The following is a 27463-nucleotide window of genomic DNA, read 5'->3' on the forward strand; positions in this document are numbered from 1 at the left end:
TCTTGCTATCTCTTCTGAGTGCTGGGATACAGGTGCATGCCACCACACCTGATTACTCTCAAATCCTGGTACTCAGTAAGTAAATTGGTCTTGACAAATGAGCAAAGTAGTAAGTGCAGGCAGAAGTTCAGGTTCACTGTAAGCATGGGTGCCCAGAGCCTGTGTGTGTCAGTGTGAATAAAGTCAAGGACATGTTCCTTGTACTTCCCACCATGCTCCACCTTTGGGGAGCATGAGAAGACATAATGACCTCATGACTTTCAGAGGAATGATGAGTTAGACATTCTTCTTTGTCTCTAAGCAGTTTACCTACCATTTGATAAACAGGATGTCATGAGCACTTTGACTTTTGCGTCTTGTTTTGGAATGCATGATTTAAAAAATGCCAGCAGCTGACCTAAGTGATACCCAGGAGTCTCCTGATATGCAAATGAGGAAGGCACCATCCTTGTGTGCCTCAACCCAGTAATATAAAGACTGGGAAAAACAGCACAGAGTCCCTGTTGAGTGCCAGCTGAGCTCCTAATTCACTTGTTTTCTGACAGAGCTGAAGAGTCCCCCTGCCCCATAGTTATTTCTGTTGCTTTGAAACATGTAAATAAAGACTGCAAAAGAAAATTTTTAAAGTCTTCCCAGGAAATGATGGAAATAAATACAAAGATAAAAATCTCCTAAGGCATGAAGATGAAAGGTTTCTGAGCCAGCCAGGACACTGTCTGACAGGTTTGGCTGTTCCTTTGTAGAAACTGATGACAGGCGTTAGCTTCCTGTTGAACTCGTTTAGCTTCGTGGGTCCACAAAGAGGACAGAGCACCTTCCAACAGGACAAGGGAGCCAAGGCCCACGGGGAGCTAGTAAGCCTAATGAGTTGCTTTCTTAGATTTAGAAAACAGTGCAATAGATTCTGCGTGCTCGCAGCTTATAATCCTGACTACGTAGGAGTCTAAAATCTGGAAGATTGGGGTCTGAAGCCAGCCCAGGCAAGAAAGCATCTGGGAGACTCTATTTCTAATTAAGAAGCAAAAAAAGTCATATGGGAGGCATGGCTCAAGTGGCAGAGAGCCAGCTGTGAGCAAGAAAACCAAGAGGGTGATAGACCTTGAGTTCAGCTGGGCCATAGAATTTCTTGTTGCTTCATTGTGTGACAGCTCCTATTTTCTTTACCACTTCAGAATTTACCAAAAGTGGAGCTATTTCCCATGTTAAGATGTGTCTGTCATGCACACTTTCTTTGCTAACAGATTTGACATACTTCCTTAGATTATGAGATTGCCTCCATGTGGACTTCAGCAAAGCAGAGAGTAGATGTTGAGAACATTGGTCTCTTCTGGTTTAGGATTGGCTTTCCTGAAATTACCCTGTTCTATAGAACTGTAATGGATTAGAGAGAGACTAGAATAATGGAATTCTACCTCCAGAAAAATTAACTCAGTATTGGATTGGGAAAGTTAGGGGGTCTTGGTAGTAACTAGGAAGTCTGGTTCTATTAATTTCGGGTTATCTTCTTTTTCGGGAGAGCTCAGGACCTGGGTGTTTTCCATTAGCTGTTTTGCTCAAGGCTGGTGATCTGCCACTTAAGACAAACACACTTCTACTTCCAGCTTTTTGGTGGCCTATTAGATAAGAATCTCACAAGTCTAGCACTGGTGGCTCATGCCTGTAATCCTAGCTACTCAGGAGGCTGAAATCGGAGGTCTGTGGTTCAAAGCCAACCTGGGCAGGAATGTTTCTTATATCCAGTTAACACCTAGAAAACTAGAAGTAGAACTTTGGCTCAAAGTGGTAGAGTGCTAGCTTTGAGCAAAAGAACTCATGGACAGACCCCCAGGCCCCGAGTCCAAGCCCCACAACTAACCAAAAAAATAAAAATTAAAAAAAACACAAGTCTCACAGACTTTGCCACCAAGGCTGGCTTCAAATAGTAATCCTCAGCTCTCAGCCTCCTGAGTAGCTAGGATTACAGGAATGAGCCACTGCCCCTGGCTGGCGATGCATTTTTAAGATGCAATTCTATATGACCTTTGTTGCCAGACCACATTGTAGCAGACCAACAGTTCTTAGGAATTGGATCTGCCAGCCTTCACAGACGCATGGTCCATTGCAGTCAGAAGAGAAACAAATTCTAGATATTGAAGGGATTCATTGAGGCCCAAGTTGGTTGTTTGACCTTGTTTTGAATACTGATTTGAAGAGGAACTTTTCCTCTACTACTCTGTGCTTGGAGCAATTTGTACTGACATTTTTAAGCCCCCCCCCCCCCCCCATCCAGAGTCCACTCTCCTAAGTCTGTATCACATTTCAGCAAACACGCTGTGCAGTTGCTCTCCAGATGTCTCTTTTCTTAATCTCTTTCTCAACTTTTCTCTTGGCACGAGTGGCATTTTGTAGTTGAAAGCCACGAGATGCAGTCTCTTCGGTCTCTGCACACTAGTACCACAAGTCAACTTTGTCACTGGGAAAACCAACACAAATTCCAAATCCAAGAGGCAAGATCATCTTGCCAGATCATTCTTGAAGTGAAAAACCAATGATTGAGGTGACCGGAGAAGAGGTTATTGGCCAAACTTTGAGATTCCTCCAAAAGAATATGTTAAAAAAAAAAAAATAAGCCAAGCACCGGTGGCTCACACCTGTAATCCTAGCTACTCAGGAGGCTGAGATCCTGAGGTTCATGATTCAAAGCCAGTCCAGGCAGGAAAGTCCATGAGACTCTTATCTCCAATAAACCACTAGAAAACCGGAAGTGGTGCTGTGGCTCAAGTGGTTGAGCATTTGCCTTAAGCTGAAGTGCTCAGGGACAGCAGGCCCAGAGTTCAAGCCTGACGACCGACAACAACAACAAAAAAAGACATTGAGCCAGCGTCAAGTAGCTCATGCCTGTAATCTCACCCCCATCTGGAAGCTGAGATCTAAGGATCTGGGTTCAAAGCCAGCCCCCTGCGGACAAATCCAGGAGACTCTTGTTTCCAGTTAACTAACAAAAAGCCAGAAGCAGAGCTATGGCTCAAGTGGTAGACTGCCAACCTTGAGTGAACAAAAAAGCAGTGTCTAGTCCCTGAGTTCAAGCCCCAGTACTGGCACCAAAAAAACCCCAAAAAACAAAAAACCCAAAAACTCCAAATAGACAAACAACCTCCCCCCCAAAAAAAAGATTATAGACATTTGTATGCAACCTTAGTACCTAGTTCACAGTAAGTATGAAGTCAAGTTCAGTTATCACTGATTCTTTTTTTCTTTTGGGTCCGGTTGGGGGGCCTGAACTCTGGGCCTGGGCGCTGTCCCTTAGCTCTTCAGCTCAAGGCTAGTGCTCTACCACTTGAGCCACAGCACCACTTTCGGCTTTTTTTTTCTTTTTGCTTATGTGGTGTTGAGGAATAGAACCCAGGGCCTCATGCATGCAAGGCAAGCGCTCTACCACTGAGCCACCTTCCCAGCCCCATCACTGATACTTTTAAAATGTGCCTTCACAAGTAGCTTTGAGGTAATTCTGTGACTGTGACAACTGTCCTCTTGCATTCTCCACTGTTTATTGTTTTTTTTTTTTTTTGGTAGAAGGAGGCTGGCTTTAGGTCTCACAAGTGAGGAATAGACAGGAATGGCTAGTGTCTATATGGGGCATCTCTACACAATGCAGAAGACAATGCCATCCAACATGACTTAGGTTAGTCATGCAGTGGTAGTCCCCAGAGGTATTCCCATGGCATAATCCTTCCTAGCTGCTTACCTTACTTTGCACAGCAGAAAAAGGATGCAGATGTGGTATTAAGGGATTGGACATGGGGAGATCATTATTCTGGGTTTGGTGGATCCAGTGTACTCCCTGGTCTTTACAAATGGAAAAGGTTTCTAGGCAGTGTTTGTGGATTATCTGTGGGCCTTTACCTGGTTGGCAAGAGGCTCTGATTTAGAGAGGCAGCATGACCACAAACCAGAGGTTAGAGCAATGTGAAAATGGCCTTTAGTATTGGGAGAAAGAAGGAAATAGATCCTACCTGCAGCCTCGGAAAGGCATTCGACCCTGGTGACACTTTCTAAGACTCATTTGCCATCTTCAAGACCCCAAATTGTATAAAAGGAAGACATGCTATTATAAAACACTAATTCTTCCTGAGAGTTCGTACAACATGGCTTAGAAATTAATACAGTCCAATTCATCCTTTATCTGTGTGTGTGTATGTGTGTGTGAGAGAGAGAGAGAGAGAGTTCTAGAACTCAGAGAGCCCAGGCATTGTTCCTTAGCATTTTCTGCTCCAGGCTAGTACTCTACCGTTTGAGCCACATCTCCACTTCTGGCTTTTTTGTTGTTGTTAATTGGAGATAAGAGTTTCATGGACTTTACTGCTGCCTGGGCTGGCTTTGAACCATGAGCCTCAGATCTCAGCCTCCTGAGTAGCTAGGATGACAGGCATAAGTGACTGGAACCCCACTAATTTTAATATTTAACTTTTTCTTATAAGGGAAAATAACCTTTTGTGGGGCATTACTTGCGGGCTTTGCAGTTGCTAAGCAGGCATTCAACTGTTGAACCATACCTCCATTTTTTTTTTGTACTGGTCATTTTGAGGTATAGTCTCACTTTTTGCCTTTGCCCATACTTAGATGGAAATCCAGCTATTTTAGACTTCCGGTAGTAGCCCGGGTTGACTGCCAACCACACCCAGCTTCCTTTGAGATGGAGCCTTGGGAACTTTCTGGTTTGGATCGACTGGAGTGGTCTTCCTAATTGCAGTCTCACACTAAGCCAGGATGACGTGAGCCTTCCATGCCCAACTTGAGAAAAAGCTTTTAATTAATACCTAAATCTGTTCCTGGCATTGAGAACACACAGTTTTCTAATCACTTTTAAGTAGTGATTAGTAATTGTGCAAGATAAAAGCTGACATTGTGACATTCAGCATGCAAACTTTGAAAGACCAATATGGGTGATGACAATGTCTTGGGAGTAAATATTGTTGGTCTTTTTTTTAAACTTTTATTTATTTATTTATATTTATTTTTTTATTTTTTTGCCGGTGGTGGGGCCTGAACTCTGGACCTGGGCACTGTCCCTCAGCTCTTCAGCTCAAGGCTAGCACTCTACCACTTGAGCCACAGCATCACTTCCGGCTTTTTCTATTTATGTGGTACTGAGGAATCGAACCCAGGGCCTCATGCATGCAAGGCAAGCGCTCTACCACTGAGCCACCTTCCCAGCCCCTTTACTTTTATTTTAAGTAAGGTTTCTTCTTGTCATGTGCCAGTTTTTACTCCATCTTCAGGTCAAATGTAGATTTGATTTTATTGATTAAAAACCCACCTAGCTATATCAAGAGATAGCATCACTCCTAAGTGACTTTTCTTAATTCAAAAACCAATCCAGAAATAGCATCTGGGTATATTTCCTCTTGGCTTCCCCAGTTTTCATTGGAATGTTATATTCAAGGAAAACATTAATGTCAAGAGTATATTTCTTCATCCAAGAATGAACATGTAATCATGAGTTTTTTTTCTTTAATTTTATTTTCTAGTTTCTTTGTCTATGAGGCAGTATGCATAAGGTAAAAGCTTATATAAATGAAAGAATCAGAACTAGAATAGAAATGGGTTATTGTATTGATGAACTCTTTGCATAGACAAGGGGTTATGTATAGGCTGGTTATTTTGTGTGGCTGCTATTTTTCTCAGTTTTGATCTAAATCTAAGGGAACTGTCTGAATGGGACTTAATCTGATAAACCTGCAGTCCAGTTTCCATTCCACTGGGAATAATTATACTCTTTTAGTAGTCTTCAGTTCTGGTTTTAATCTTCAGCCTTCAATCTGTCTGTAATCTGGGCATCTGTAAAACATGCAAGGTTTCATGAGTTCTAGAGGACAAGAAAGAAACAGATTATTCTGGCTGACTCTGAAGTGGTGTCTGTCTGCCTGTCTGTTAGTTCAAATTCATCCTTCTCCTTTGTTAATGCATGTGTTAATTCATAGGAGAAGGATGATTTGAGACCTGTCATCCTTCCTGACCATGAACTAACTAATGAATAACAGATTGATTGTTGAAGCTAATTTCTGCGTTCAACAGAAAATGAGTGACACCCAGATTGAAATCTTTTTTTAAATGGTTATTATTTTTAGTTTATTTTGGTAGTACTCAGGATTGAACTCAGGAGCTTGTGCTTGCTAGGAAGGCCCTCTACCACTTGAGCCAGGCTCCTAACTTTTTGCTTTTCAGTGACTTTTCAGATAGTTTCTCACAAGTTTTGCCCAAGTTTTGTTTTGATTGAATTCCTGCTTTTGCCTCCCACTAACTCAGATTACAAGCATGCCAGAAATCTTTTCAACAAGGAATTCTTAAATTGAGAAGTAGTTTAGAATAGGAAGTTTCCAAAGTCTTTTGTATTTTCATGGTCAGCAGACTATTGGGGTGAATGAGAAGATCAAAAAAAATGTACAACATTGACTTAGACCCATAATTGTACTTTGTACAACTTCAGACTCGAGATAATTTCACATTCAGGAAAAAAGATCGCTAGTGCCTTATTTCTATTAATGTAATAGATTTTAAGAGTATAAAAGATAAAAGTTCAGCATGGTGGCACAAAGGTTACTCAGTGTTCTTACTTGAAAATCATTTCAGATTTATAATATGCTTTTCTGTGTTAACATCATAATTGCTACATTTTTACCAGTCTTTCCAGTGAGCCTTTGGTAGGCAGATTTTTAATGGCAGCAATTCTCAAAGCAAAGCCATTTATTTCTCCCAATATTGTACAGAAACTTGTTCGAAGAAACAGAAAAACCACCTTTTTTTTGTTCTTTTTTTTTTATTGTGAAAATACCGTACAGAGGGGTTACAATTACACGGGCAAGGTAATGAGTACATTTCATATCTAGCATTGTAGCCTCCTCCTTTGTTTCCCCTTCCCATGCCACATTTTGAGAGGTCAAATTAGGAGTCTTAATTTAAAGCCTGCTACTGCAAGTAGACTCCTGTCTCAAAGACCTGCAGCCCAGAATTGAGCTTGCAACAAGCTTTTAAAGACAAAAACCATGTGTTTGGAGACCCAAGCCCAATAAAAGCAGACCAGCTAGCAAAATACTCAAGGGCAAGCAAAACAAACCAAATAGAGCAATACTCAAGGGGAAGCATTCTCTGTAGCAAAGCTTTCCTGGGCTAAACAACCTGATGTCTGCAATTCCACCTGATGTCTGTAATTCAAACAAATGGCCTATGTCATTCACCTCTATGCTTTTTGGAGCTGGGTGAAAAGCCCCCTCCACCCACAGCAAGGCATCATGATAGCTGAGAGAGCAAGGCAATGTTACTTAGACCCAGTATCTTATTTCACCAGACAGTAAGTGCAGTGAATTGTGTTATTGATGGAACTACTTCCTGGGTTCTATTTCTTATGAGCTGTTGCAGTCTGCCACATGCAGGTTAACCTGGCACTACCAGGAACAAGGCAGTGTGGTTTGGGGGCACCTGAGGGGGGGCTGTGCAACAGATTACCCCCAAGACTTCCCAAGATCCCATTAACAGGGTCTTTATTGATTTTGGGACAGGGGAGTACCTGCAGAAATTAAGGTGGCAATCGGTTTGAAGTTACAATTACCAATACAAGTGAAACAATGCTAGGGTGAATGATTTCCTTATCATAGGAAGAGGAGGCAAGCAGCAAATAATTAAAGTGTGCATAGGCCTTTATCTGCCTTCCAAGGTATAAGAAAATTTGGGTTCTGATTGACTAACGTTTAGAGTAGAATCTTGGGTCTTTGTAATGCTACAGGCATTACAGATGGGGCTTTCCATGGATGGATGGATGGATCTTTCTTGAGCCACTCCCAGCTTCCTGAGAGTCAGAAAATGGCATTCCAATCTTCTTTATTAGACTTCATGACTGGTTATTCACAGATTTCCCATAGCCCTCTTTCTCAGAACTTCAGGTGTCACATGATCACCAGTTTAATGTTTACTACAGTGAGTACCCACTAGTGTTACTATGATTAGTATCCACGATGACCAGGAAAGTCTTAATTTGAAGTGCACATCAGCACTTGCAGAAGCCAGATGACCAGATGAGAATATTGAGAGTAATGTTTAAATAAAAGAGAAATCATAAATTGTTTTTCTCAATGCAGAGTGCATTATTATTTTGATTCCACATAGGAAATCAGCCTAATGATGACCACACACACACACACAAACACTCAAGCAAATTTTTATTCCAGAGTTTTGGGGAAACTTTATTACTAATATATTTATGTTTATTTATTTTTAGGAGGTTGTGGGGCTTGAACTCAGGGCCTAGGTACCACTGAGGTTCCTCCCCCCCCCCCATGGCTAACTGGAGATGAGTCTTACAGACTTTCCTGCCCAGGGACTGGCTTTGAAAGTAACTGTAATTCTCAGGTTTCAGCCTCAGAGTAGCTCAGATTATAGGAGTGACACCCCACCCCAACTGGCTCTATTCTTCTTAAGGAAATTAAAAAAAAAAGCTTTGCAAAAGGAAGAATAGGCTTTAGTTCTTTGGTTTAGTAGTTTCTTAATATCGTTGGCTTTAACTTTGAAAGTGATTGATCATCTCTTTCTCTCTCTCTGTCTCTCAGAGGTACTGAGGATAGAACTTGGTGCTTCAACACTTGCAAAACACACACTTTACCACTTGAGTCAGATCTACAGCTCTGATCATATTTGACATACAATCTTACTTTTTACCAGGGCCAGACTGGACTGTGATCCTCCTGTTTTTCTTCCCATCACTGATGTGATGACAGGTGCACACCACCATGTCCAGACTTTCCTGTTGTCCTGGGGGCTTCTCAAACATTTTTACTGTTTTGGAACCACAGCTCTTGCAATATCTGCCTCCTGTGTGGCTAGGAAAACAGGCATGAGCCACCAGCATCCAGCCTCCTGTTCTAGTTTTTGCTATTTTGCTTTTGTTTTTGTTTGTGGGAGTTTTTCCCCTTCTCTGAGATTTCGGTACCTTTTGTCTTGTAAGTTTATCTGTTTGGGGAAGGGTAAGGGCAAACATAGAAATGGTGGGACCACTGGGCACTGGTGGCTCATGCTTGTAATCCTAGCTACTCAGGAGGCTGAGATCTGAGGATCATGGTTTGAAGCCAGCCCAAGCAGGAAAGTCCCCATGAGACTCTTCAATTAACCACCAGAACACCAAAAGTGGTGCAGTAGCTCAAAGTGGTAGAGCATTGAAAAAGGTGGGACCAAGGGTGAACAAAGGCAGCAGTGATACTAGACACTATGCTGAAAATGAACTCTACAACTGGTAGGGGAGGGGGTCAGGAGGGAAAAACTGGGAGAAGACAAGGGAAGGGATGATACTGTTCAAAAAGAAATGTAGGGGCTGGGAAGGTGGCTCAGTGGTAGAGTGCTTGCCTTGCATGCATAAGGCCCTGGGTTCGATTCCTTAGCACCACATAAGTAGAAAAAGCTGGAAGTAGTGCTGGGGCTCAAGTGGTAGAGCACTAGCCTTGAGCTGAACTGCTCAGGGACAGTGCCCAGGTCCAGAGTTCAGGCCCCACGACTGGGGAAAAAAAAAAAAAAAAAAAGAATTGTATCACTTGAGCCATGCCTCAGTTCCTTCAAAAAGAAATGTACTCGCTACTGACACATAATTGCAATCCCTCTGTACATCACCTTTACAATAAAAATAAATTTAAAAACAACAAAAACCTTTTGTTTCTGGCAAAGACGAAATATACTTGCTTCTCAAATATGCAGCATTTTAAGATTGAAGCGGACATTTCACTATGTAAGAAAGAAACCCAGTCACTTGGCCCAGTGCTCACTTGTAACCATCAAAATTCTGGAAGTAGAGCTGAGGCTCAAATAGTAGAGCACCAGCCTTAAGCAAAAAAAAAAAAAAAAAAAAAGTTAAAGGAGACTGCCCAGGTCCCTGAACTCATGTGCCAATTACTAGCACGAAGGAAGGGAAAATAACAAAACAAAACATGGTATGTGTTAAATATGGGCTTTTATTTTGCTACATTTTGAGAGCCTTTTCTTGCCAGAGACATTATTTTAGCATGTAACAAGGAAACAATGTTCTGTAAGATGTTTTCAAAGGTGGTGTTTTTCATTCACACATGTAGACAAGCTGTGGTCTCTACCAAGCCTGTTTTCTTTAAAGAGGGAAAGATTTTAATGCAAGGGGTAAAGTGGTTAGACTTGGATGTCTTACTAAATGTCACTTTACTTTCATCCTGGCCTACTTCAAGAATAGAATAACTCAAGTATAAAAGAGTGTTTTTCTCACCTTTCATAAAAAAGGAAAAGAAAAGAAAACCTGTGATCTCTAAATTAGCATCTGAGGAGGAAATAAAATGAGAAAGAAGTATTTGCCACCCAACTGTGGCTGAGAAATCACACCTAACTTAGATTCCTGGGTCAAACATACCGGGCTAGAAAAATATCCTTTTCTTTAGATATGGCTTTGTCTCACAATTTCAAAGGCAGCTAGTACTTATAGTCATATTTCCATTATTTATAACAAATGTTATTTTTGTGTGTGCCAGTACCGGGGCTTGAACTCAGGACCTCTTACTCTTACCCTGCCTCTTTGCTAGAGATTTACCACCGAAGGCACCCTTCCACTTTTAGTTTTGTGCTGATTAGTTTGGGATTTGTCTTCCTAGTCTGGCTTCAAACTGGGATCCTCAGATCTCAGCCTCCTGAGTAACTAGGATTTTAGGTGTGAGCCACCTGCACCTGGCACCGAAGAAATTGAATGGCAAATGAACTGGAGGAGAAATATTGCATTAAAACTTGCCATGCACTAGGTAGATAGTAACCAAACCTTTTTTTTTTCCCTTGGTAACTAAATATTTCTACAGTTGGTTGTTTATGAATGGTTCCTATAAATTACGCAATTTAGACACACCATGAGATCGGAAGATGCTCAAGCCACCCTCCTAAGAAGTTCATTAGTAATTAGCCTCTGTTGAAATAATTACCCACCTGTAAGCTTCTTTAGTGTGGCTCTTGGAGCAGTCCAAGATGGCTGTCAGAGATCTTGAGGCAAGTGTTAGAGAGGCTCAGACTAAGTACTTGCTTTAGCAAAAGCCCACAAATGGAAAACAAAGTGCATTTTATTTAAACACATCCTTACAGAAATGCTCCTGGTAGAGAAATAAACCCAAACCTGAGCCAGACTTGCTCAATTTCTCTAAGAAAAATCATCTTCCACAAACGTTGGAATAAGATCAGATTAAAGATAAATCCAAATTTCTAAGAAGAAAGTCAGTATGGGTTTTTTTGATGAATTATAAACTAATTTCTATATTTTGATTTTTTTACATTGTTGGCCACAGAAATGTAAATGGTGAGAAAGTTAAGTACAGAGACAACAACCAAAACCACCAGTATTTTGTTTATCTTTATTGAGTTGATTACTAACCAGCTCCAAACTCACTATCCTGAGAAATACTTATTAAGTACCGAGGGTTAAAGGCTGAGCTATAATGATGTATATTTAAGACTTATTAAGCAAGATAAGTTTCTACCACCTAGAATTTTTTAATTATTTGGTTTTTAATTATAAAAATAAATAATTATCTGGTGATCAAGTATTCCGAGCTCTGAATGCCTGCCAGCTTATGAAGAATTACTGGGTTACCACTGAAACATGGGGGAAGTAATCCATCCCATTAAATACTAAATAGGCTAGCAGAGTGTCATTAGTCATCTTGACTATCATTGGACCTTTAACCAGAGAGATACCGAAAAGGAAATGCAATTTTAATCCACTTAAATTGTCCAGTTTGCCAAGGAAAATCTTATCTTCCAAGCAAAATGGAAAAGCCATCATATATTCCATCATAAATGATACCTTTTGAAATACTCAGGTGAAGCAAGAGTTGTTGGTTCTTATCAGCTTTCTTGATCACTGCCAGAGCAATTGTGGGTGGTCTCGACCAAGATACACCATGCTGCTAGTATACACCCTAAGTGACTAATGCCATTAGGCTCCTATTCCCTCTTCTGTCCAAGAGGGAAATTGGAGTTTGTCTCTGAGGATTTTTGGAATTCTCAAATTCTCTGCCACTATTTGTTGTGGTTGCTTAGCTCCTGAATAGATGATGATCGTGGTGGTGGTGGTGGTGGTGATGGTGATGGTGATGGTGATGATGATGGTGATGGTGTGCGTGTGCATGCACATGTGTGACAGCCAATACTAGAGTTTGAACCACACCTCCGCTTCTAGCTTTTTGCTGATTAATTGGAGATAAGAGTCTTTTCTGTCTGGGCTGGCTTCACTATGCTTGCAGCTACCTGAGTAGCTGGGATTATAGACCAGTTCCTAGCTCATGAATAGCAGATGTTTAAAGAAAAACTTCTGGGGAGTGTTTTTGTTTTTGTTTTTGTTTTCTTTTTTCTTGTTGGCCATGGGACTTGAACTCTGGGCCCAGCTGTCCCTCAGCTCTTCAGCGCAAGGCGAGCACTCTACCACTTGAGCCACAGCACCACTTGCGGTTTTCGAGTGGTTAACTGGAGATAAGAATCTCACAAACATTCCTGCCCAGACTGGCTTCGAAATGTGGTCCTCAGATGTCAGCCTCCTGAGTAGCTAGGCGTACAGGCAGGAGCCACCAGAGCCCAGCAAACCTATGGTTTGTGTATGCTAGGCAAGCCCTCCACCACTGAGCTACGTTCCCATTCCCTATTACTAAAGAAAGTCTATAAGAACATGGAAAGCTTTTTTCACTGTATTTGATTCCAGGTGTCTTGCATCTTGTATATATACTTCTAATTCGAGGAGGGGAAGGGAAAAAACAAAATGCTTAAATAAGGATACAGGTTGACCCATTGTAACAATGAGATATACAAGACACTATGTTGAAAATGAACTTTACTGCTTTGGTGTGTGGGGGGAAGGTGGTAGTTGTGTGTGGGGGGGTGGTAGTTGTGGAGGTGGGAGAGAAGGGATGGTAAGGGGAAACAAAGGAGGAGGCTACAATGCTTGATAAGAAATGTACTCATTACCTTGCTCATGTAACTGTAACCCCTCTGTACAACATTTTTGCAATAGAAAAAGTAAAAAAAAAATGGAAAGATGAAGAGGCTTTGCTGGGAAGTTTCTTAAGAAAAGTACAGGGGGAAAAAAATCACAGGGAAGATTTTTATTCCTCACTTGATTCTTAGGGTCCATTTCCCCCTTGGTGGCTAGAATGTGAGGAATGTCTACTGGTTCATTTAGTTGGCCCATAATTTTGCGAGTATTATAATGACTATAGCCATAACCCAGATCTGACATATATTGAATAAGAGAAGCTATGATAAGTAATGATAAGAACTGTTCACAGTGAAGACGATTTGACTGCTGTGACAGCTGAAGGGTGAAGGGGGCGGGGAGAGTCTTGTTCTCTTCACAGTTGAATGAGGCCCTGTTCAGTTATGCAGACATGGCATGAAGGAATCCTGAGCAGACAACAAGCCCGGCTACCTCCCTTCCCCCACATTTCTCCTGAAAGTTCTCCACAGGCATGTCTAGGGCTCCTTAACCTCTAAGCCAGTTTCTTCATAAAATCAAGATAACCTTTCCTTTACAAGGTGAGGTGACTGGGAGAATTAAGATCAAGTCTTTCAGTCAAATTTCTACCCAGGAATTGCTCAGTGAGTCAGAACTCTGGGATTGGAGCCACTCAACACCTTTATGAGTTAGTAAAAGGCAGTTCTATATGATTTCATGTACTATTGTCGACATTAATTTCATCGTCTTGTTTTCTAGTAAGTCTTCGCTTATGCATGAGTTTTATATGTATGCATATGTTAAAATATAGAATATATTTATACTTTTTACTTAAGTTTACTTAATTTACTTAATTTTCTGAGCACCTACTGTCACAGAATTGCCACCATTTTCTCCTGCAGAAACTTTAACAGTACAAGATCCCGTTTGTTTGACAGACACACACTAAGGACCAACTTTGTGCTAGTCCTTGGGCCTTGTGTGCTCAGAGAGAAGTTTGCTATAAATTTGCATAGTTCTATTGCAAGTAATTATTCAGCATTTGTGCATTGTCCTGCAAGACAGTACTGGTCAAGTTGGTCACATGCACTTGTTTAAGTAAGAAATTTGCAGCCAGATGCCAGTGGCCCGTGCCTGTAATCCTAGCTACTCAGGAAGCTAAGATCTGAGGATCATGGTTTAAGCCAGCCTGGGCAGGAAAGTCTATGTCATAATCTGCCGTTAACTACTAGAAACCCAAAAATGGTGCTGTGACTCAAAGTGGTATAGTATTAGCCTTCCAGGCACTGAGTGCAAGCCCCATAACCTACTAAAAAAAAAAAATGTTCCTGGAAATAAAAAGACTGCTGTGAGTCAGCAATACTTGCCTAGCACCTAGTGAAATAAGCATCTTATCAATAACACCTTTTAAATTATCTTGTTTTGCTTTTGAGTCAGGTATCAGTGGCTCTCCTTATTATAATCCTAGCTACCCAGGAGGCTGAGACCTGAAAGATCAAAGTTCAAAGCCCATTCGGGCGCAGAAGCCCTTGAGACTCTTAGCTCCAATTAACCAACAAAAGGCTGGACTGGAGATGTGGCTCAGGTGGTAGAGCATCAGCCACAAATAAATAGGCCAAGTTCAAGGGTACCAGAACATACACATTTTTTTCTTTTGATGGTATGATTTGTGACTTATTGTTCAATCTTTTTTCCGTTGGCCTAATTCAGTAGGAAAAATGACTGTCTTGGAATGTATGTTCACATATTTATTATCAGACTTCTATTGTACTTTATCAAATACTAGTTCTACAGAAGCCCGTTGGTATGTAGGTCTGGTAATGCAAATACTACTATTCTCTTTACTTGGCATAGTAACAAATTGACATGTCCTTAGAGACCTGGGCATTTCTGTTTTATTTTGCTTTTGGTGGCATCCTCTACCCTATGAGCTACTTACCCCTCTAAGTCCTTTTGGCTTTAGTTATTTTTCAGATAGGGCCTCAAGCAATCCCAATCCTCCTAGCTACAGCTAGCTTCCTGTGTAGCTGGAATTTCAGATGTGATCCTTTGTGCCCTACTTGTTGGTTGAGATGGGGGGGGGTTCTCCTGGCTTAACCTTCAACCATTATCTTCCTCACCTCTACCTCCAAGTATCCTAAGTCTCCATGATGTAGGTCCACATCCAGTGCTGGCAAAGAGGGAGACTGATGTGAATGTCGATGTTTCCTGATGAATAAAAGTGAATAAAGCAGATTACTTTTTTTTTTGTTTTGTTTTTTGTTACTAGGAAGAAATCATTCCTGTTTTCTGCACTGTATGCTGCCTTTATATTTGGTGGTCGGCACCTAATGAACAAACGGGCAAAGTTTGAACTGAGAAAGCCATTAGTGCTCTGGTCTCTGACCCTCGCTGTCTTCAGGTAAGTTTTTCCTCACTAAATTAAAAAAGGAAAAAAAACACATCCATTTCCTCTCATTTGCTGAAAGGAGGCAATACCTGAGCATCTCATTTTTGCGTCTGCATTTTGACAGAAATAAATCCATGTCCAAACAGGAAGCCTTCATACGGCCTCGTTTGCACGAAACCCTTACTGTGCTCTGAGAATCCTCAGGTCTTGTCTCATCCCGTCCAGATTAAACCCGCAGTAATCCCACACACCTGATAGGACGAGACGCATGCATGATTTCTATTATTTTTGTTGTATGAATATAAAGGGGAGGGCTCAGTAGAGAGACACAGGAGGAAATGGCTAAAATCCATTGGAGAGCAACATTCAAATGCCATGGCTAGTCCTTTAATCCAAAGGGGGCAGTAAGCCAGTTGTCCAGACACCTGGAAGGGTCAAATATTGACCCTGCCAATGCTTTGGCTTTGCATCCCATCAAACACTCTCCATCCCGATTTCCTCAGCAAACCCCCAGGTGGGCATATGTACCCGCAGCTAGTTCTTTGCTCCTGGCAAAACTCAGTTTGAAAGCCATTAGGACCGGGTCTGGCTCCTCCAGGGTTATCTCATCAGGCAGCATGCAGGTACTTTAAGAATTTCCAAGGAGTCTTCCCAGCCCTGTAAATATTTGGTGATGTAGCCATCACAAGACAGCCAGTGTCTAGGCAGGTGCCAGAGTTTATCTACAGTTCTAATAAAGGCCCCTGCTCTATTTGTGATTTGTTTGTCAAAACGAGCAAATTTATGACCAGGGTTGGGAGGGCATAAGTGGGGAGAGGAGTGTGAGGGGTGGACAGAGCAAATATATAGTTGCACTAGAAAACACTAAAAGATTCATAGTAGTGTTTTCGGTTATCCATTGATATTTCTTGTATTTGTAGAGTACAGAACTGCTCTATTGTTCCTGGTAGCATTAAAAGCCTTGTTAACCACTTAATTCTTACTAAGAGGATGAAGCAATTTTTCTTTCAGACTCCTAGGATTTTCACAGCTGTGTTGTGTGGAATCCCTCTATCTGATGGCTTCTTTTACTTGCCACTTTTTTTTTGTTTTAATGCATCAGCACTGGGGCTTGAACTCAGGGTCCTGTGCCCTCATTCAGCTTGTTCACTTAAGGCTGGTATTCTACCACTTTAGCCACATCCCCATTTCTGACTTTTTTGCAGCTGAATTGAAGATAAGAGTCTCATAGATTTTCTTCTCTGTCTGTCTGGCTTCAGACTGAGATTCTCAGATTTCAGCCCCGTAAGTAGCTAGCATCTAGCATCCAGCCTGAATGGACTGTCTAGGTCAGTGCATTTCATCATACACAAGGTCAGAGGCCCTTGTGACTTAACTCTGTCACTAGACCTGTCAGTGTGTGTCAGGCTAGGATTCTCTGTTATATAAAGATTCATTTCTGTTTCTTTACACTTAAGGTTAACAAGTGTACTCCATATAATGTGTTCTGCTACTTGACTGGACAATGATCTATTCTAATGAGACCTTTTAGTATCTTACCACCTTTCCCATAACCCCTGAGTCTTTATCATTCTGTAAACTTGAACATTGAAGCAAAGAAATTGACCCCACATGGATGATCCTGCTTCAGGATTATCAGCAATCTACTCACCTAACTTTCCCCTTTCTCTTCTACTGATCTGGAAATAATTGGGACTGAAGTAATTCCCACTGAAATGACACAGAAAGTGAAAGATAAGACGCTCTTTTAAAAGAGAGGAACACAGGGTCATGATCTCACCTAAGTTACTCTTGCTTGTGAAGTTTTCAGATTTCCTTAATTGGCTCATAATGGTGGGTTATTATTTTTTTTTTTTACAATTTATTTTTAAAATCCTGGATTGAAATAAGAACTGCATATTTACATTGATAAATTTATTTTAACCAATTAAAGAAAGAAGATTCTCTCTTTCTCTGTCTTCCCCATATCTTCTTTTTTATAATCCAGCCTTATTTGAAACCAGGTCATGTTCACCAATAGTTTCCCCTCCTGGATTTTTGTTCATTGTATTCTTCTGTACCTTGTACTTCTGTTTTTGGTTAGATCTAGAAGGCTGATTACATCTCCTGGATTTTTGTTCATTGTATTCTTCTGTACCTTGTACTTCTGTTTGGTTAGATCTAGAAGGCTGATTACATTGAAGGTTAATACTTGCTGAGATTTCCTGTAAGAAGAAAACTTGGCCTCCATCAGCCATGAAAGTATATATGGTTATTGTTACAGCTAAGTCAATCTTATTTACCAGTTTCTTGTATTTTAACTGATTCCCTACCTGTGACCCACAAGGTTTTTTGCTTTAAACATTAAGAACTTAACAGATTTGTATTTTTATGTGTCAGTGGTTTTGAGATACATGGAATTTTGGTGCGTTCATTCATTGTTTTTCGTTTTGGTGCCGACAGCTAACCTGGCATGTTAAATCGCCCCTGTCCAGATTAGATGAGTCATTTCTCCAAATGGAGAAGGGAGGATAATACGTAGAAACCAGCTTCAGAAGTAGTAGTAATAATAATAATATTAGTAATAATAATAATAAATTGTCAGGTACCTGTGGCTCATACCTACAATGCTAGCTCCTCAGAAGGCAGAGATCTCCATTAACCAGTAAGAAGCCAGGAATAGAGCTGTAGTTCAAGTGGTAAAGTGGCAGCCTTGAGCATAAAAAGCTTAGAGACAGTGCCCAGACTCTGAATTCAAGCCTTAGTACATATGTACACACACACACATACACACAACACACACACACACACACACACCCTATGAGATGTTATCTTATTCAAAACATAGGAAGTAATTCCATGTTTTTTCAAGATTGACAGTTTTCTTTGCAGAATCAGATTTTCTTTCTTAAGACTAAATTACTGAAACATGTATTTGTTAAGGCATAAAATAGTGGAGATTGAGAACCACATAACCAGGAGGTGATGTGATATATTGGTTGTTCAGATCAGGTCATGACACCAAAGCACATTTTCTTTTTCTCTTTTCTTTCTTTTGTTCCTTCTTTGTTTTTGTTTTTTTAGTTGATCATGGGGCCAGGACTTGGTGCCTGGTTATTGTTCTTAACTCTTTTGCTCAAGGCTAGCACTGCTACCCCAGTTTTCTGGTGGTTAATTGGAGGTAAGTTTCACTGAATTTGCCTTCCCCAGGTTGGCTTTGAATCTTAAAACTCAGATCTCAGCATCCTGGGTAGCTGGGTTGACAGATGTGGGCTACTGGTGCCTGGCTGGTTCTTACTTTTTGTCCATGTATGTATGTATGTATGTATGTATGTATGTATGTATGTATATATTCTTCCTTTTTCCCCCAGGACAGCCTGGACAGCATGCTTTTTATTTATGCTTCCTGTGTGCTGAAATGATAGCAATGTAACTGCACCCAGGTTGTTTTTTTTTTAATGAATTTTGATGGAGTATCAAGAACTTCTTGCCCAAACTGTCCTCAAACCTCAATCCTCCTGATCACAGACTCGTAGGAGGGGAGTAGCTGAGATTACAGCCTTCTTCACTCTTCTCCCTAGCACTTAGCATCTTTTAGTCCTTTATGCATTTAGTTCCTACTTTATATTTACAAATGAACTCTAAGCTCCAGCAATGCTAAGACTTTTGTGTGTGGTTTCTGTGTTGTTCTCTAGCCCACATAGGTGTTAATAAGTATTGCTCTTCTAAAAATTAATGAGGGAAAATGAAGGAAACTAACAATTATTTTATATCCCTTTTTTGTGTGTTTCTTCTTGCTTATTTGTTTGTTTGTTTGGTGCTGGTCCTGGGGCTTGAACTCAGGATCTGGGCAGTCTTTTAACTTTATTTGCTTAAGGCCAATGCTCTACCATTTGAGTCACAGCTCTACTTCCAGCTTTTTGGTGGTTAATTGGAAATAAGAGTTCTCAGATTTGTCTGTCTAGACTATCTTCTAGTGGGAATCCTCAAATCTCAGTCTCCTGAGTAGCTAGGATTACAGATGGGAGTCACCAACTAACTCCTTGCTGGAAACAAAAAGCCGTCTTGAAATTCATAATGAGGGATATTTACTGTTAATATTTTGGTGCACATCCTTCTAACAATTTAATGTTAATCATGAGATCCTTTAACCATAATTTACCTTCTCTGTAATAATGCAGTTAATACCTTTGTGTTATAATGGTTAAAACAAGTTGGAAGGTGGTGACAGGTAAGATGCTTTACCTCCTCTGGCCAAAATGAATTAGCATTGAAGTAACTGGCTATATACTACAGCCTCCTGAAAGCTGATTTGGAAAATAGCATGGATATTTTAGCAGAGATTGTGAGGTAAATGTAGTGTTTACTTAGAATAACACCTGCAGTATTTTCTTTTTAAAGGATTGTTTTGAATTAAGATTGAGTTAGGGATTACAGTGCTCCGAAACTTCATGGGTGACCTCCTAAATCCTTAAAAGAATCTTTCTTGTTTGGCAGGTGTGTAGGTGTGTGTGTGTGTGTGTGTGTGTGTGTGTGTGTGTGAGAGAGAGAGAGAGAGAGAGAGAGAGCGCTCGCAAGGGTGCAAGGTTTTAAATTCTTAAAGAATCCATGAGACCTAAAGACTATAAATTCTGGGAAATGGCTAATTGCATAATCTGTAGTCAGGTAAGGCTGGCAGCCATGACTAACCAGAAGGATCCACAGTTGCAGACTGCCAGAAGAAAATATTAAAATGAATAGCATAAACAACTGTGAGATGTTTCCAGTTCGGAGATTCCTGTTATGAAACAGAGAATGAACAGAAACATTGAGAGCAGCCTTCCTTCTCCAAATAGTCCAGGTGTCCTTAAGGTCTGGCTGCGAAGGACAGACTGTAGAAAGAACTAGAATCCAGATCTGAAACGGAAACATTGGTTATCAGACTGTAGTTACCTGCTGTTTAGACTAACTAAAAATCTTCCTCCTAAATCCAGTGAGATCTCCTGATCTCACTTGAAGGCATTGGCAGCTCTTTGATGAAGGTTTTCCATGTTTATGTTCCATGTTTCAACCAAAACCTCCAGCTAGTACTTGCTTACCTATGGCTGGTGAGGTAGTGATCTTTCAGGGCTTTGCATATGTTGTAAGGAGCCCTATTTGTTTCCTTTGCAAGCAGCAGGTATTGTTGGTAAATGGATTTGCTTAATTGGTAGGTGGTAGCTTTTGGAACTCATTTCCTAGTATTTGTTCACAAAGCAAAAAAATGCAAGTTGTAATTGGTATAAGCTGTTGGCTCTTGTGTCTTTCTCCCCTTCCCCCTCCTCCTTCTCTTCCTCCTCCTCCTCTTCTTCTTCGTCTCTAAACTTTTTTGCTCAAGGTACTACTTGAGCCACATCTCCACTTCCAGCTTTTTGGTGATTAAATGGTGATAACAATCCCACAGACTCTCCTGTCTGGACAGGCGTTGAAACATAATTTTTAGATCTCAGCCTCCTGAGTAGCTATGATTTTAGGCATGAGCAAGTCGAGTCTCACTTTGCAACTCCATAGTTAGGCTTGCTGGCGTCTGTGATACTCAGACAATGCTTGTTGGATTCATTGTTAGCTGAGAAAGTTCGTACTGTTTTCAGATCCTGAGACCTAGAACACATCTGTCTAATTAAAATGATTGATTCAGGGTACAATGCTGTGATTTCCTAACTGTGCAAAAAGCAGTGGTTTTCTTTTAATCCTTTTATTTCATTTCTACTGGTGCAATAGTAGACAGACGAGTAGCTTTGTTTTGTATTGTGAGTGTGTTTTATCCTGAGTTGTGGGTGAGCCTCATCAATCTAACCATGGGATATAGTGACTAACGCAGTAAAGAATGATTGCTAATTGACTCTTGGTATTTGTGTTAATCCAAAATTGAATCAGAAGTTTTTCCATTCAGCTTGTAAAGTCACTTATTACTAGAGGACATTAATTACCATTATTTAAAAGTCTCTTATGCAAAAGGCTACTACTTGGGTCTCTGAGATCATTTAGTTTACATCTTTATACTAGTTTGATCAGATAAGCCAACAAGTAAGTAACTGTCAGGATTAAGGATGCAGAGTTCAGGAAGAAAAACTGAGAGGAACATATATATATATATATATATGTGTGTGTGTGTGTGTGTGTATGTATGTATTATAGAAGGAATATAGTTTAAACTCTAGATGTTTCTGCCCAATCGTGAATATGCAGCCTTGGACCTGGAGCTTTCATCTGACCTTATCAAACTGGTTCTTGCTACCTCAGGAAACCAAACCCATTTTTCTGTCACGCTTAGGAGTAAAGCAATCATACCTGAGTGTTCCCTAATGTGTGATTTGATATCGGTGATGTGTTTTTTAAAAATTCTTCACAAAGACAAAGGTCCTTAAACTCATTGAATAAACAATGTGAAGTCATTAAATAAATAAAGGAAAACACTTTCTGTTTCATAGCATTTTTGCCTGACCTATAATTGTTTGGTTCATTTTTGTTTTGTGACAGTACTGGGGCTTGAACTCAGAGCCTCTTACTCTTGCTTGGCTCTTTTGCACAAGGAGGATGCTTTAAGATTTTGCTCAAGGCTAATGGAGCCACAGCTTCACTTTTTTTCTTTTTTGCTAGTTAATTGGATATAAGAATCTCACACATTTTTTTTTTTTTTTGCCTGGGCTGCCTTCAAACCCAGATCCTCAAATCCCAGCCTCCTGAGAAGCTAGGATTACAGACATGAAGGACAGGTACCTGGCCTATAAATATTTTATTATCCTTTGTCTACCTTCTTTTGTGCATTACATTCGATATTGCTTCTTTCACATTCACATACCTTAGGTAAGACTGCAGAGGGACATCTCTGACTTGCTGTCTTGACAGGACAGTGACACTGAAAACCATTGAGCTGCCCAGGAGGGAGAGAAATCATCTCTCTCTTCAGTGGCTTTCATTGAGCATCTGTGTAACCCAACAACAGCTAGTTTATTTCCATTTTCTTTTCTTTTGCCTGCCCTCCCTCCCTCCCTTCCTCTCTCCTTCCTTCCTTCCTTCCTTCCTGCCTGCCTTCCTGCCTTCCTTCCTTCCTTCCTGCCTTCCTTCCTTCCTTCCTCCTAGTTTTTGGTGGTCATGGGTCTTGAACTCAGGGCCTGGGCCATATCCATGAACGCTTTCCCTCAAGGCAAGTGCTCTACCACTTTGAGCCATAGTTTCACTTCCAGTTGTCTGGTGGTTTATTGGAGACAAGAGTCTCAATGGACTTTCCTGCCCAGGTTGTCTTTGAACAGCAATCCTCAGATCTCAGCCTCTTGAATAGCTAGGATTACAGGCATGTGCCACCCGCACCGGGCTGTATTTTCTGCCTGTACCTCCCAGCAGGCATAGGATCTCTCAAAAGTGAATTTCAATTTTGACCTTCAAGTTTGACCTTGATTCACCTTTCTGAAACTGCCTGTGACAGTCATTCTGTACATAAGTATATTCCCTTAAATACATGTTTCCATAAGCCATTGTCACAATACTTGTTTATGAGAAGAGATCTGAACTTCCAGTTGTACATTTTATCCTAAAATATGAATATCACCTGAAGTACTTCTCAAAGTCCTGCAAGAGGGAGGAACAAGTGAATAACCTGAATAAAAATATGAGGCCAATGCTGGTTGGTTCACACATGTAGTACTCAGGAGGCTGACAGTGGGAGGTTTATAATTCAAGGCCACCTGGGGCGCAGAAATTCTCAAGAACTGTCTCAGAAATAGCCAGCCAAAATAGGGCTGGTGACATGGTTCAAGTGGTACAGCGCAAGCCTAGCAAGTTCAGTGACCTGAGTTCAAATCCCAGTATGGCCAGTGTATACTACACACACACAGACACAAAAGTTCTAGTGAACTTACTATAGTCTCCACTTTAAATCATTACTGTGTCCAAGTAATTCATCCTGTTTCAGGGACCACAGGCATCTCTTTAGAGTTCACTCTAATTTTAATTTTCATAAAATATATAAACTATAACACTTTAATGAGTGTCCTGTCTGTTAAAAATGAACTCTGCCCATGTTTCCACAAGAACCTTTGAGGAGAAACTTGAGGAACCCGCACGCTACTGGTGAAAAAGTCAGCCTCACCTCAGCCCGACCACCTCTTCTTCACTCTGGGCTCCTTGACCCGGCCAGTGAAATGGTCTGTCAGTCCAAAGTGGGTTTATAATGCCAGACATTCTTCAACACTATATATAATCAGGTATTTGTAACACCTTTCTTGCAAGGTACAAGAACCTGAAAAAAGAAAAGGAAAATTAAACTGGCTCTGATTATTGACAATAAAAGAAGCAATCTTCCTTTTCTTCCTCCTCCTCCTCCTCCTCCTCCTCCCCCTCCTCCTCCTCCTCCTCTCCTCCCCCTCCTCCTCCTCTTCCTCTTCTTCTTCTTCTCCTCCTCCTCCTCAGATCACGAGTACAATGCATTTTGATCAATGTCATTCCTTCCATCATTCTCCTTTATCTTTCCCACAGAAGCTATCATTTCAACAAAAGCTACCAGAAATCCCTTGAATAGAAAGGTTTGTTTCATTGTTGTTGTTGGTGGTGGTGGTTATGAGGGCTTGAACTCAGGGCCTAGGCACTGTCCCTGAGCTCCTTTGCTCGAAGCTAGCACTGTACCACTTTGAGCCACAGCGCCACTTCCAGTTTTCTGGTGGTTTATTGGAGATAAGAGTTTCATAGGCTTTGTTACCTGAGCTGGCTTTGAACCATGATCCTCAGATCTCAACCTTCTAAGTATCTTAGGATTACAGATGTGAGCCACCAGCACTGGCTGATTAGAAGTTTTTCTTTTCTTTTTTTTCCCCTTTGATTAGATTGTGCTGAAAACCAGCTAGAAAGTTAGAGTTGGCTAAAAAAGGAATTATCGCCTCCTTCACCAGAAGTGTTCAATGACTGTTTCTTCCCCTAAAAAATGTAGATGTGGTTTTGTAACGAATCAGGCAGAGGGAATGCCAGTGCTCTGCTGTGACATTGGTGACAGGTGCACACTAGTATTTCTGCTGACCCAGAAGTAGCATCAGAGACAGCTGGGCTTGGAAAGCTTCCGGAAGTCTTTTATTGTTTCCTGTGTTGGGTCAAGTCCAAAACGGAGAATAATTACCTTCTAGAGCTGCCAAGTTTTCAGGCTATTCCAATGACTCTGGTCTTTTCCTAGGGAATGGTGAAGAGGGAAAAAAAAATGAGTCAAGATACAAGAATAGTGACTAAACCTTGTACAGAATGTTTTAAAATACTAATTTCCTCAGGCGTGGTCTGTTTGCTTTGACTGGAATTCGATGTAGTGCTCTTTCTAGAACCAGTCTAATTAAAACCAGAAAAGGTAGAGGGGGGAAAAATCAGACCCACCAGCTCTGATCTATACAGCCTAAATAATAGAGGGGGTTGAATATTTCAGCCGACACAGTAATTGAGGAAGGACCAAACAGGAAGAAAGCCATCAGTATTGAAAGGGACATGTTCTCTGTTCTGAAAACTTTACAGCTTTCAGACATTTATGTGAGAATATCATTTAACAGGCTTCCTCTGACAGAAGAGAGAACTAACTATGGATTTTCTTCTAAATTTGTATCTAATAACTAATTTAGATGCCATAAGTAGATGCTTTATCTCTATTATCTTACTTGTCCTTAGAACCAACCTAATTAAAATAAAAAGCCTACCCTAGAATACTAGCATTTATAAGAAGAGCAAGTTTTGTGTTTTAGATAGTACAGCATATCCAAATGCTTTATAACATTTATAATTCAAGATCAGTTTTTTTCAGTAGGAAAAAATAATGTCAATTATAGATATGGTTTCAAAATCTCTTAAGTCTGTACTCATGGAATTACAAGCTTTGAAATATAATTCTAAGTACAACAAATAGGCATCTGATTTTTCATCATGTCTAACAAGTTTCCTCACTCAGAAGTACTTGGTTTTGACAGTGTTTTCTTCCTTTTTTTGGTGGAACTATTGGAAGTAGGTTTTGTGCTTATTCAGCAAGTGTGCTATGCCCTCAGTTCATTTTTGCTTTAGGGTTCTTATTGTTGTTGTTTTTCAGACAGGGTCTTGCTTTTGTTTTGGGGGGGCTGAGATAATGACCAAAAATAGAAGCCATCTCTGTTCCCCATAAACTGCACTTGCCATCATGCGGCACAATTGTAGGCATAATTTTGATCGGTTAGTACACTGGCTCTACATGACCAGGTTAAAAGCTGCATTTTTCTTCTTTTCAAATTTTCCTCCTTCATACCATGTATAGCCATGTTTCAAACCATCATGAGTGAACTGCATATGCAATGCAGCCAGAGCCTATTTTGCAAGTGAAGGTACTGGACACAGAAAGTGTCCAATACATGTGGCTATACATGTAGTTACAGGGCTAGCTATTACCTGGTGACTGGCTTCAGATATTGTTGGACTGAGAGAATAGCTCAGCGGTAGAATGCTTGCCTAGCATGCACTAGGCCCTGGGTTCAATCTTCAGCACTGCAAAAAAGAAAGGAGTAGGGAAAAGAAAGGAAAATAATAGTCTTCTCAGACTGTGACCTATGGGTATTAAAACTGCTGGAATGTTGTGTTAAGATTTCTCATTTCTAACTTCTCCCCCAAAGCTATTACCTTAGAGCCTCTGGTGGTAGAGCCTGAAAATCTACATTTATCTCCACATTCCTTGGTACTAACTGTCTCTGTGGAATGGCCAGGAGCTCTCAGGAAATGTTCAGTAGACGAAGAGCCCAGTGCCTGATTGCTCCTCTAGCCAGGTAGCAGACTTGACACTTTGGCACACTTGGCACACCTGAGCCTTAGTCATGTGTTTCACGTCCTGACTGACCTTTCTACAGCCATTTCTTTCCCCATCCCCAGCTCTGTGGATAATTTATTAACTAGATGGAGAAATTATTTTTTTAATATATACAGATACATCTATGTACATGCACTCATGTATATATATGCATGTATATGTATATATGCACGTGTGTGTGTCGGTCTCCCCCACCAAAGTCTGGATACGTTGAAACCAGATATTTTTTTCTTCTTGTTTCTCTTTTCTAAATCCCTTGAGAATCCATAGAAGCTCATATTAATCAACATGCGTTTTCTAAGTGGATGAGCCCAGATAGAATCAAATACGAGCAAAACTTTGTAGAGTTACATGTGGGTCTTGGCTTGACTCTGTTGGACACTGGCTTTTTCCCTCCATATTCAATATTTGATATTGACCTGCAAGGGCTCATTGAGATTTCTGTAGAGTTGTGGAAAGGGTTTGTGGACGAAAACTTGATAGAGCTTGTCGTGTGGTTAGATTCAGTAAATTGACACAGGACAATCCTGGGCTCATCATTCTCTTCTCTAGACATTGGCACCCACGCTTATCTTTTTGCTAACACTCAGGACAGATTCCTTTTTCATCACAAAGAAAGATTGTTGAACACATTGAGTCATTATTAATCATTTCTTCAAAGCTGTCCAGCAGGATGGGCAGTTGGCTGGGTCTGTAGCGCTGGCACCCTGTCTCTCCATCTGCTTGTTGGATATTGTAATTACCCACACCATAGCTCCCTGCCACACCACGGGGCCTGTTAGGGCTTCAGTCACGTTGCATTTCAGGCTTTCAAGTGTTCTTTGTGAGAATGTTTGGTTTCTTCCAGAAAGTAACTTAAAGCATGTATTAGAAGTATGTGACATGTACTTCAGGGTTGTTTGGTTTTGTTTGGAGGATTTTATCTGTTGGCTTGTTGTTGGTGATTGGAGGTGAGGTCTCATTCTGTAATCTAGCATGGCCTGGACCTTAGGATTCTCCTACCTCAGCCTCCTAAATTCTGGGAGCACAGATGCATACCCACACACCATTTGGACTTCTTGATTTGTCATTTTTTTTCTTGTTTTTTTTTTTTTTTTTCATTTTCTTTTCTTGTCTGTTGTGGGGCCTGAACTCTGGGTGCTGTCCCTCAGCTCTTCAGCTCAAGGCTAGCATTCTACCACTTGAGCCACAGCGCCACTACCGACTTTTTTTTTTTTTTTCCTTATGCTTATGTGGTACTGAGGAATTGAACGCAGGGCCTCATGCATGCACGACAAGCACTCTACCACTGAGTCACCTTCTCAGCCCAGTTTTTTCCTTAGTT

General features: G+C 40.8%; 1 protein-coding gene across 2 annotated transcripts in view; it reads left to right on the plus strand.

Moving 5' to 3' along the window:
• Elovl6 (ELOVL fatty acid elongase 6) overlaps positions 1-27463 on the plus strand; it is a 97304-nt gene that overhangs the window by 49249 nt on the left and 20592 nt on the right. For both annotated transcript variants that reach the window (XM_013023725.1, XM_013023726.1), the window contains exon 3: positions 15231-15362. In XM_013023725.1, coding sequence (XP_012879179.1) covers positions 15231-15362 — 132 coding nt within the window. The remainder of the gene's footprint in view (positions 1-15230; positions 15363-27463) is intronic.

This window comes from Dipodomys ordii, unplaced genomic scaffold (assembly GCF_000151885.1).
Source record: "Dipodomys ordii isolate 6190 unplaced genomic scaffold, Dord_2.0 Scaffold70, whole genome shotgun sequence".
NCBI lineage: Eukaryota > Metazoa > Chordata > Mammalia > Rodentia > Heteromyidae > Dipodomys > Dipodomys ordii.